This window comes from Thunnus maccoyii, chromosome 24, assembly GCF_910596095.1.
Source record: "Thunnus maccoyii chromosome 24, fThuMac1.1, whole genome shotgun sequence".
NCBI lineage: Eukaryota > Metazoa > Chordata > Actinopteri > Scombriformes > Scombridae > Thunnus > Thunnus maccoyii.
Window position 1 is genome coordinate 5,015,817 of NC_056556.1, and position 12,674 is coordinate 5,028,490.

Consider the following 12,674-nt stretch of genomic DNA (forward strand, 5'->3'; position numbering starts at 1 on the left):
ACAAATTATTCGTCTAAAACTCTCTACTCACAGGCTCTCCATCAGCTCCTGGAGGTCCGGCAGGCCCATCTGACCCCGGTGGTCCTGGAGGTCCAGCGGGTCCAGCCACCTTCTGCACAACAGCACCATCTCCAAGACTGACCACCTCAGCTGCGGGTCCAGGAGGACCAGGGGGCCCAGGAGGCCCTGGAGCCCCACGGTCGCCTTTATTGCCGGGGTATCCGAAGCCAGAATTACCCTGGTGAGGAAGAGATGACAGAGAAGATTCATATATAGCCTCATATGGACAGATAAATTAATTGTGAGCTAGTGAAGTTGCAATTGTAACTACACTCTGTTCTTGTTCCCTTTTGTAAAAGATGTCATTTTTTGGTTGTGGTTTGGTAAGAATGACGCAACTCAATTACAATTACATGTCACCTACAACTGTCATCCTGTCAGATTACAGAATTTGAAGCAGCTGTAAAACTTGTGATATGAGCTACAAAAGTGCAATTATTTCCACACAAGTAATGTTGTTGTTTAAAATACTTTTATATTTTTTCCCTCCTTTTCTAGCTTTTCTTTCTTCTTGGATGGTTGGTTCTGTGTTTGTTTGTGTAAAATAACGTCGCTGTCCAGTGAAAACCATGTTCTTTCTAAGTGGATGGAGTTTGCACAGGTAAAATAGGTTTCCGAGGTCAAGAATAAAATTTCATGCCTCACTTTTAGGCCAACACAGACAAAAGTGCTTTCCATGACAACTGAGCAAACTCCAACCACTGAAGTCCATGTGTTATGGTAGAAAATACTGGAAAAAGCTAGGTCTGTGCTATTGTACTGGACTATTTTATAAGGTCAAAAATAAACTCCCATACTGTAAAATGTGTTGTACTCTTGTTTGATTAATGAACTTCTTGATTTAATATGAGAAGGTAGATCTATGAGATTTTTAGTAAGGCAAGTCCAGAGACACCTATCTGGACTTTTTTTTTTTTTTTTTTTTGCTGTGATGTGTAATTTGTTGTTTATTATGTTTATTATGCTACAATTAACTTACTCATTTGATAAAAAACTTTTTTAGTTTCATGTAATAATAAACAACTTTGTAGTTTTCCTATATAGGACACTTTATTTATAAGAGACCCAAATTTTGTTGCAGTTTTTTTACTCACCAGATAAAATAAACCAAACTAGAAGAGCAAACTCTCCTCGATGTGAATAAACCTCCAAACATGTTGCATTGTTAACGTACCTTTGCACCTTTTTCTCCCTGACAAAAAAAGAGAAAGAGAAATATTAATTTAGTCATATGTGTCAATTATCTGTGTGTCATCATGCAATCAATCAATCAGACACACAGTGACTTTTTACCTTCTGTCCTCCTCCAGCTTGTGAGGAGGAACCAGAACCAGAAGCAGAAGCAGAACCAGAGTCTCCTTTCGGCCCTTGGAGACCTCTCTCCCCCTGTGTGCCTTTCTCTCCTCTGTCACCTTTCTCACCTTTAGCACCACTGGGACCTGAACGACGTGGCACATGGAATAAGTTACACTTGCAAATGCATGTTTAAAACTAAATATAAGACACACATAATAAGCATAATTGACAATTTTGGAATATCACAGAAAAAGTCTCTTTTATAATTTGAATATCTCTAATGAAAACCTGACTTTAAAGACAAAACTGTGAATGACTAGACACCAAACACTCACATCCAAGATTGCCGAAGATTGACATTTTATAGCACTGTATGAGCTTGCTGATGCTAATTATGTCAGCCAGATGAAGGTAAAGTGGACATAAAATTCTTATAAACTGCATTGTAAATAAAGAACCATAACTATAACTGTGTCATTTCCTCTTCTAGCTTCTGTCTATACAGACTTATTTCTCTAACTATGGAGACTTTTTATACCAGATATGCATGAATCACGTAATCACTGACTTCATGCATGACAATGATCAACACCACCATCACCTAGAAACTCATAACTGTAAGCAAAGTAACCATTTATGTAAAAACATAAACAGTTGCAGAAATAATTACAGTTATAAGAAAAGCACCAAAAGATAAAACCAAAGAGGTCTGTGATGAAAGAAACTGATAAGATGATGGATATGATTTGACGTTTTAAGTGAGCTGGGTGCACTGACAGTTTGAAGTCTTTCACTCAGTGGACTCGTGCGCCATCTAGTGAAGTTGATGAGATATTTTGGTTAGTGGAGGTAATGGAGAAATCTGTCCTGTAGGTAGCGCTGCTGCATAATTCATAACAACTTGGATATGATGCATTTCCTCTCCATGTATACTATGTGTGCAAATTACATTGACTTTCTCTATAAACAATCAAGTACAATTGTATATGTACATTAATAGATTTTTCTAAGTGCCATGTCTTATTTTGCATTCATGTGTTTTTTTTAATTTATTTGCCCCAAATAAATAAAACTAATTGATTAACTGACCAATGGCTTTTAATTCATTTTATTTATGTTTTCTATTTCTTTGATTACACTGAATTTATTCTAATTTGTAATTGCACTGAGTATTTTATGTTTTTTATGTTGTGAGACATTTTATAAACTTGTTTTTGAAACATGCTATATAAAAGGATTTCATTATCAATAATTAAGAATCAAAGAAAGAAAACTGCTACAAAAATTACATCAGTTCTTCATTTTACAATGCTCCCCCTCTCTGTGCAGTATATATTTATAACCGGGAATATCCCATACAGTAGCACCATGTTTGCAGTGGAATAATTTGATTAACCACATGTTGACTTAGGCATATGCAACATGGACTGTACATTCAGTATTATCTGAAATAATGACAGTGTTAAAACTAGATTTAAGACGGGGCATCAAGATAAGGTAACAAGGAAGGACCCACCTCCATGTGCATTAGCAGTGCATACTCCCAAACAAAATTACAATTAATCAAATTAAGAAAAGCCAAATGACACACAGTAAAACTGAGGCATCCATCTGTGCTCCAAGAGGGACAAAAACAGCAGAATTGGACAGCTTGCACTGAAGCTTCTTATAGATATTACATATGCAAATATTATTTTGATCAACCACAGACTGTGCTGGAAAAACACAATGTCCACAAACCTCCACCAGCATGCCCACAGCTCCATATAAAGGTCCACATAAAGAGAAATGCAGCAGCCTGAGACACAAAGCTTGGTGTATACTGAGATAGGATGTCTGCATGTTGATTAGGACATAATCCTAATCATAAATCTGCCGTTCTGCATGGCGGCATCGGTAACCTTTTACCCCCAAGTGACCCACCTCTTGCGCCTGGTGGTCCAGGCCGGCTGTTGTCCACCGACGGCTGTTGATACCTGTCGTCTAAAATCAACACAAACACAACTTTACCTGCTGCTTAGCGGCTGTATGAGGGCTGCAAGTGTTGGCTTGCAGAGCGGGGCATGCAGTGCCTCATTAATATCTGTCTGAATATTTTCGGAGGAGGTGATCGAGGAAGGAACTTGTCCTAGTTTCAGAGCAACACTTGGTACCATTGTCTAATGTCTTAATGCGTTTATTCAGGGTCTTAAAAGAGAAAAGTAAATCTCAGGCAGTTTTTTTCAAAGTATCAGCTGACTGTCTGGTGGCCATTTATGCTCATGTAACAGTACAAACCAAAACTTTTCTAACTATCCACCTGAGGGAGCTAAAGAGTTTTAAATCACGTCATTGTGCTGAAACTCTGCTGCAAAACTCCACACACCTTCAGGTCCAGACATGCACCCTTATGTGCATATTTCAGGATTAAAAGTGCAGTCGTTTACAAGACACTTCTCTGGCAATGGCTGCTGTATGATTAAAAGCTTCCATTACACTTCTCCCGCAGTGTGTTTACTGCAATGAGCATCCTAGGTGAAGATTTACAGTCACAAATGATGGTAATGAAGAGCTCTTTTACCTGTTTCAGAAGAAATTCTGGTTCCTTTTGAGGATATCAGTGGAGGTTCAGGCACTGGCCGCAAGGTTGCAGGAGTGGTCTGTGGGTAGAATATAAGATAATACACTAGTTTAAAACATCTGCAACCACTGTCCCTTTGACATAATCATTGCCAGCATAAATTCTCAAACTTTAATGCCTGATAGCAGATGCTTGTATCACTTGATCTCTACCTTCAAGTGTGTTTATTTGGCCTGTGCTTTTACATAAAGTGAACTCAACCATGGATAATGAATGGAAACACATGGAGCTGAAATAGGTTTAAAAGAGGGATCAGTCGTGTAGTTATGAATAATCTGGTGCTTGTCATTGATGTTTATGCTAATTTCATCGTATCACTGCTTGTGTTTTGTGCACATTTTTTTGTGCCATGTATTTTCTTGTTGAGTTGTGTGTGTTTGCATTAGTAACTAGTTTAACTTAAAAATGTTGTGGTATCATTGGTCCCTGCTTGAAATATGTATATAAATGTCTATATTACAATAGTAGTTTAAGCAATTTCTGTACGTAAACATAATTTTGCAGTGGAGGTTACCTGCTGTTAGCTTAACTGACTTAAAAACAATCTTTACTGTTATCTATTATGCAGTAAAAAGTAGTTTTGATTAAGTTTGAAATGTTTAGTGTAAGAGTTATTCTTCAGTTCATAGTTATTTATTCTTCTTATTTATTTCAGGGACTAAAACAGCTCCTTAATGCACAGACTACACTTATTCAATAATACAGTAGAGAAACTCTGATTATTCCGGATGAAATGAGTGATTTACTTTTCAAAATGTATTCAGAATTTGCACAAAAAAATGAACACATAAAATGTGCAAATCAAACAGAGTCACATATATATTGCAAGTTTAAGGTGACCAAGGGGAACTTTGTAATGTGTGTGTGATCTACAAATGTAGTTGATTATGTTTTTAATCTGTGAGATTCTACAAAATCTTTGTAGAATTTGGCTTCTTTACAGCACATGAACCAGGAAATTATATTTATAAAGTAAAATAAATCACAAAAACTAAATGTATCGGTACGAAACAATTCTGCTGATTTACACCTGGATTACGGAGCTGAGAGTCACCATCACTTTTGTCTAAAATGTTCTTAAGCTGATCTCTGACCTGCTGCAACAATGCAACATACTCTGCTTCATCCTTATTCATGTACTGATATGATATTGATATAAAATCAATAACTGCAAAGGTTCATATTGGGCAGATTTTAAATTAAGATCTACGAAGTCCTGAAAATTGAGCTGGCTGTGCAGATATGAAACAACAAACACACTGACCTTCACAGTGTGACCTGTCTCTCTTTTGTCGCCTTCACCGCTGCCAAAATCACCAGAGGCCTGAGCCAACAGAAAGAGGAAGAGGTCAGACAAGAGTGTTCAGACACCAAGGCTCATCTTTGACAAAACACACAGATACTCACGGCGTCAGAGTCATCGTCGTCATCGCACAAACGCTCAGCCGCATGAGGGTCTCCCACCACTTTCAGCTCTGCAATCTCACCCTAAAAGAACACAAACACACAGTGAAGGTGTTTTTCTCTCAACATGATGACAAGACATTAGCTTCCTCTGAAACCTCCAAAGAGATGGAAAGTCTGAGAGAAATGACTCATGCAGAATATTGTGTCAGCTGCCTTTACTACTTTGTCTTCAGATGATCTTTTTTTAAACCTCTAACAGGGGCCGCATTCTCACTCTTAAACATGATACAGACAGTTTGGAGTCCAGGTGAACTTTATGTACCTCGACAAGTGAGAATATTCTGCCACAGATACCAGTTTCTACCTTTAATAAACATTTTTGTTGGATAATTTTGGCACAAAAAAAGCTCAGAGATGCAGCTAAACAGTAGCATTTGGACAAATTAGTAGCTTTTAAAATTTCTTCTTCACTTTTCCACTTCAAAGGCTGCAAGCTAAAGATCAGAGGTCAAAGGCGACAGAAGTCGGGTAATAGATTTACAAGCATGAGGAGGGTTAAGTCTGCCCTTCCTGTTACCACTGATCCATACACAAACCTGCCGTGAGGTGCAACAGGGAGATATTAAAGGTAACACGGAGGTCAGACTTCCACAAACATGCAGGGACACTCACACACCTGCTCTTTTAGCACACTGTGTATTATTCTGACTTTTCCCGGTCCCGTGGGTGACATTTGGAGAACGATTCATTTCTGTTTTTCATTTATTCTTGTCAGAAATATGAGGAGCAAACATCTCTTGAGCACTTGAGCATTTCCTCTGCTGGTACCCTGGAGTTTATGGTTAGAAAATAGACTTCTCCTTCCAAATGCTTGAGTGTAATTTAATTTCACTAAAATCCAGCTAACATCTTCTGTTACTCATTAAAGTTGGTCTAAAAGCAACACCTCATGTGCAGTATGTGCTCAGAATGTCTTGATTTCATCACATTCATAGCTGTGTTTCATTTCGGGGGTTGAATCTTCTAAAAGCCGCATTTAAAGATTTTTTAGTAAAAGTTTGACAAGTCTTGTCCCATTTTAAAGGCTCTTCCAAATGCAGCCATACAAACTTGTGAAAGTCATCAATCATTAGTAGACTAACAAACTAAAGTCAATACAGGATGTAATTAATGGAAACCAGGCAAAAACTGACATTTCACTTAAGAAAAATGGAAGTAATTTGGATATGTTTCCATCATGTGTTTAAATTAAATGTCACATCTCATAATTCCAGGAGATGAACTTGGAAATATTTGACTTAAGAGTTGACAAGGATCACCCAAACACGCCATTATTTTAGTTCGAGTTGTCTCAGTTTGGTAAGAGGAGCACGTTCAGTTCAGCCTGCAGGACCTTTGAAGGAGCTTCATGAGCAACATCATTTGGATGATCCAGCCTCTGAAATGAGATGTAGCTCATCCACTGGTGCCCCCTGGATGCACCGGGGGATTACTGTTTAAGTTTTTTGAAGTTTAAAGGACTTAACGGTACCTTGTATATTTTTTGACCACTAGTAGTCTTATGGTGCAGTGTTTTTATGAGTGGGTCCCTGTTTTTACTTGTGCAGGATATTCAAAAGAATGAGAGTTGGTGGCGATAACACACAAAGAAATAGAGAAACGTGCCAACCATGGTAGTGAAGAAAAATAATTCAAGTTAGCAAACATAAATGTAAACAACACACAATTTAAAATGTTAAAAGAAATATGTTTAAAAAATTGGCTTTGCAAATTTTTGATGAGGATGGAAATACATTCAACATGTTTGTTACATCTAAAGGATACACACAATGTGTTTTGTGTCTTCTGTTTGTGGCCCCAGTTTGTAACTCGTTGCCTATATTTTAGGTAAAAACTTGGCATATAAACATAACACTATTGTCTTTGGGTAGAAAAAATGATCCGTCATCAAGGTAGACCATCTTGTGAAGCTGATATTTTGAAGATCAAGGTACCATGAATGTATTACTGACTCAAATAAACATGCAACATGCATACAGCTGAATTAACTTGTAGACCACTTTAAGATTCAACACCATATTTGTACATTCATTTGTAATTTAAATGTTACCTGAAACTTATTAGTGTCGGCTCCTCCTGCCTGACCCACAAAGATCCCCGATCCTGTGTCGAGCTCCATGGGATCCGGCGAACGCTCAAACTTCACCACCTGTGGCTCAGAGTCGCAGCCCTGGTAGAAAGTCACCTGCTCCTCAAAAACAGACAACGAGAAGCGAGTCCAGGTGTCCACCAGACTCGGCACGCTAAAGCTGGCCGCCTCATATGAAGCCTCTGAATCAGGCTCGGTGTAGAAAAGCTGCACCTTCTGTCGGCCGGACTGCACTGCCGTGAGCTTGACGCCGATGTAAATGAGCTTCTGGGACTGGTCTGTGATGGAAAAGAGGACGGAGGCGGCGGGAGTGTAGGGCTTGATGTAGAAGATGAGAGAGAAGTGGCGATAGAAAGGGTTGGGGACGTGGGCCAGAGCCGGCTGGCCCGACACCGCCGCAGGGGTGAAGATGTAGGAGGTCTCCCCTCTCGGCCCGTAGGCCTTGGTGATTTCATCTGGTGGTGGGTCTCCGATTAGCTGGAGCAAAGAGACACCACTCTGCTCTGCAGTGGAGGAAGACAGAGCAAATCAAGATTCAGAGTCAGAAACTTGAGAGACATTTTTTAAAAGAAAACAGACGAACCCTGCCTTCAAGTGCTGTTGTAAATACACAAATGTCAAATGATGGGTAAATATGACAAATATGTACTATTTTTGCTTGATTCCTGGCCAAAATCATCCACTGCAACTTTTAATATGGGATATATTTCATTATTTCACCCAAATAAAGCACGAAAATGTGTGTAAAAGGTTGTATTTATGAGTCCGAGGTAGGAGCTTATGAGGTGCACTTGAAGGCAGCAAGACAGTCAGTTTGAAGCACAGAAATGATCAGCAAATCACAAGTTCTTTGGGAAAAAAAACTTAGATATTTGGTTAATTTTTAATAACATTCAGATGACAAACTTTCCTGAAAGCGTTAACAGTGTTATTGTGATTGATTAAGTTGTTTTTCTTGATTGAAGGATCTTTTAAAAAGGTTTCAAGACCAAAATTCAGGTCAGGATGTGCTAAGACATGTTAGGATGAAAACTATGTGCAGTGCAGGAGGTGCAACAAGTTCAGAAACTGCTTTAAATGAGTCACCGACTCAGCCTACCCAACCATAACACAAGTGCCTCTGGAAAAACAAACCCTAAGCCAAACTGACCCTCCAGGTCAAATAGCAAACCACAGATCTTAAAGCCTCAATCAGTGATCAGTGTACAGTGAACTTTAATGCTTAAACCTGCAGCAACTGTTTTTTTTTAGCCACTTGGGGGAAGTGCAACGAGGTGTAAAGACAACATTGACATATTAACACCTTATAAAGTTGATATGGCAAGCATGTTATCATCAAATAGTTGCTTAAATCATGCTTAAATCAAACATCAAGGAGACACAGAGCAATATTAGCATTCATTCAGAGTTGTGTTCCTGTCTACTTTATTAATGTAAGTCCAATATTCACTGTGCTTTTAGCTCCATTTTGGTTTCCACCAATTACTGAGGGTAATGTGGCTCCATATCCACTAAATGCTCCACTATCACCAACTTTGTCTGTCTTTATCAGAGTTTTTTTGCTGTTGTAAATGACACTGCAAGAGTGCTGCAACTGAACAAAAACAGTGAATTTGTGAGCTGTAAAACAAAAACAATGAGCTGAAAGATGCTAAAACGCTAGGAAAGGTTTGTTTGGCCCAAATTACAAGAAGAGACAACATACTTTATCACATCTAGCCATGCTGATGTGTCCAAGGTTTTGGTATTTACATCATGTTTCATTGGTGCTATACTTTCTACAGATTTACCAGAGTAACTAGGACACTGTTACAAGGTGTCTCTGTTTAATCTTATCTTAAATGCTGTGAGCACCACAAACAGAGATCAGGCAGAGATTTTAGAGACAGATATCTCCATATCTGGGCAAATGAAACCAAAATTATCTGCTTGGTTTTATGGTTTTATAAAACCATTGGGCAAATTGATCATTTAAATCAAACTCCAACAGTCTGATTGATTAGCCACAGGTGGTTTAACTAATGTTGTTTCTACTTTTAGGTTACGTGAGACTGGGGGAGTGGGTGAAGTTAATGGAAAAACTGCTGATATTTCAGTTCCCATAGACTGAAATAGCTTGGAGGGAAAGGAGCGGCAGCCTTGAGACCAATAGTTAAATTCTCATAAATCGGCATCACAAGGGAGCAACTTTAACTAAGGGATCTCCTGAGGCCGGCCTGTCATCACAGATTCATGAGAGAAGCTGACCAAAAAAGTACAATCTGTGCATTAAGGGGGGGGGGGGGGGTCACAGAGGTCAGTGGTCATGGGGGTTTCCAAAGGTTTCTAAATTATGTAAAAGTATCAAATTCAGCTTGTTAATTGTTCAGTTAGGAAACCGTAACTCTGCGAGAAAACAGCTAAGCTTAACTGAGAAATGCCTGCAAGATGTAAAACCATCATCATTCATAATGGTGGCTGCACGCTGAACATCACTTCACACGTTCATCATTTTACGAGTCACATAGGAAACAGACTATGAGCTTGTTTCTCTGCAAACTTGGCTTCACAGAAGACTTCTGGTTGGACTAATTTTCCAGATTGAACCAATTAAGCTCCTGCTTTCATTTCTGATTTGCATTTTTATGTGCCCTTAAAATGATTAATCTGCTGATTATTTCCTTAAATAATCAAACAATTGGTCTATTAAATGTCAGAATATTAGAGCTGCAACAATTAATCGATTAGTCAATTGACAACACTATTTATATCAGATTTATCATTTAAGTTGTTTTTTTTTAGGCAAAAATTGTAAAAATTCATTGGTTCCAGCTTCCCAAGTGTGAATATTTTCTGTATTTTGTACTCTTCTATGATAAGTAAAAATTGTCTTTGGATTTTGGACTTTTCGTCGGACAAAACAACACATTTTGAAAAGTAATCATGGGTTCTGGAAACCTGACATCTTACAAACTGCACAAATAATCGATGAATCAATTAACTGAGAAAATAATCTGTAGATTAATCGATAATGAAAATAATCGTTAGTTGCAGCCCTACAGAATATAGTGAAAAATGCCACATCACAACACCCTCATACCCCTCAAACTGCTTTGTTTTTGTCGACCAACAGTTCAAATACATATTAAATTTTAAATTAAAAGTTTATGTGACATAAAGCAGAACATTTCCAACATTAATTACTTTAAAAATGACTTGAACAATTAAGAGATCATCAAAATTGTTTGTGCTGATTAACAACAACCAACGAATCATTTCAACCTTAAGGTGAGACTAAACTTTTGAGGGGGAAACAGAAACTAACACATTCTTCCTCTTACAAGGGAATTCATCAGCAATAAAAGGCGTCATCGCTCAGTTCAATATATTCAGGAGTTAAATGACTTAAATGGTCTGATATCACCGGTAGATTACAGCAGCTAATGGTAACTAATGTCATGCAAACCTGAGGTAGATGATACAATTTAAAGATTATGTAACAAAAGAAACACAGTCTAGCTTTGAGCTAAATGCTATTATCAGCATCCCAACATGCTCACCATTACAATGCTAACGTGCTGATGTTTAGCAGTTATAAATATTTTCTATGTTCACTATGTTTCTATGTTCTTTTTAGTTAAGCACACCATGATAACATTTGCTAATTAACACAAAACACAACGTATAGCTATGAATTCTGTTGTTTTGCAGGTATTTGGTCATAAATCAAGTTTGATAAATTGAATTTTGATGGTGGCACCACATGAAAGTTGAGGTGATTAACAGAGTCATTGGGATTAATCCTCTTGGAAACATGATTTCACAGACAATCTACAGTACAATTATTGAGATATTTCAGTCTGGAGATGGATTGTCCGACTGACACTGACACCCTCAGAGCAATGCCTAAAAACAGACATATTTTCAAAAGAATGAAGCATAAATCATTGCGTTATTGATTGCAGATCAAATGAATTAAACAATGTTCCTGCTCAAATTAAATGTAGTTGCATGTTTTCTACGGGATTCATTTAATACTGCAAGAAATTCAGGAAAAAAATCATATTTTCTTATTACAGTCCCATTGTGTTGTAAAGATTTTCATGAAAGATCACCTAACAACTAGACAATACAGAATAGTTGGACTGCTTATCAGAGGAAACGTGTTATGACATTCTCTTTTGAATGCTCTTTGCAACCAATAAAATTTATGGCTGAATTACATATGTTTATTTGCTTTGTGGTTTCAAATGACTCTTAACTTTCTGGCTGTTAATCTCTTTGATTATAGTTCTCTAATCCTGTTTTATGAACTCTCAGGAGTGTTTTGCTACCTGCTGCGAGGAAAGTCACATTATGATGAGTCTACCATGCAAAGTTATTTATGGGACAACCAGCTCATAACTGACTGCACAACAACTTTCAGCACATCTGCACCCACCAACCCAAGGCTGGCAGGGAGTAATCCCAAACACATGTTCTCACACACTGATACACACTCTGTTCCATGAATGGTGAGTGTTACATCGTCTCAACCAGCAGAGCGGCTACAGCTTAGTCCGTATCCTGTGGGATATTGTCCAATTGGAGGTCGAGCTGAGCACGCAGGGTGGTCAACTTCCCACTGAGGGCACCTGCTATTGGTTAATCTTACAGTGACACAGCTGCTGCAGCTGTTGCACATATCAGGTGGGTCAAATTACGAATGAACTGTATGTTTAAAATGATAAATGACAATATAGAAAACTTGTTTCTTACTTTTATTAAAGAGCAGCATAAAGAACATGATTTTCTCTAAAGCCAAACCTTGTTTCACTTTTCATGCACATTCACATCTGGAAGCTCTCCAGTCCAACCACAGCTTGCCCACTAAACAGGCCATACAGCCACTAACAGTTGAGGCCCCAGTTAACATGAACAATGTCTGCCAACTATTCTTTAGAATTTCTTTCTCAGTTTCTTTATCGGATTTGCAATCTCAGCCTCTCAGCCGCTCTGAATTTATTCATATTTTTTGCACGCACGAAAAAATGCACATCATGCCAGCTTCCAGCTGTCCTCTGGAGGACAGCTGGAAGCTGGCATGACATGCATACATGGGAAACCATCACCATGCTAACCCAGATGTCTGCTCATGGCTTCTTGCCCTGCTTCCTTATCCTC

The 12,674-nt window shown here is 38.3% G+C and overlaps 1 protein-coding gene across 7 annotated transcripts in view; it reads right to left on the minus strand.

Annotated features, from left to right (window-relative positions):
- LOC121892362 (collagen alpha-1(XVIII) chain-like) overlaps positions 1–12,674 on the minus strand; it is a 51,808-nt gene that overhangs the window by 13,905 nt on the left and 25,229 nt on the right. For 6 of the 7 annotated variants that reach the window (XM_042405387.1, XM_042405388.1, XM_042405385.1 and 3 more), the window contains exons 2-9: positions 7,494–8,035; positions 5,384–5,464; positions 5,241–5,300; positions 3,917–3,995; positions 3,280–3,339; positions 1,354–1,499; positions 1,235–1,252; positions 32–238 (exon numbers count right to left, since the gene is read on the minus strand). In XM_042405387.1, coding sequence (XP_042261321.1) covers positions 32–238; positions 1,235–1,252; positions 1,354–1,499; positions 3,280–3,339; positions 3,917–3,995; positions 5,241–5,300; positions 5,384–5,464; positions 7,494–8,035 — 1,193 coding nt within the window. The remainder of the gene's footprint in view (positions 1–31; positions 239–1,234; positions 1,253–1,353; positions 1,500–3,279; positions 3,340–3,916; positions 3,996–5,240; positions 5,301–5,383; positions 5,465–7,493; positions 8,036–12,674) is intronic. The other variant, XM_042405384.1, reaches the window with a different exon arrangement.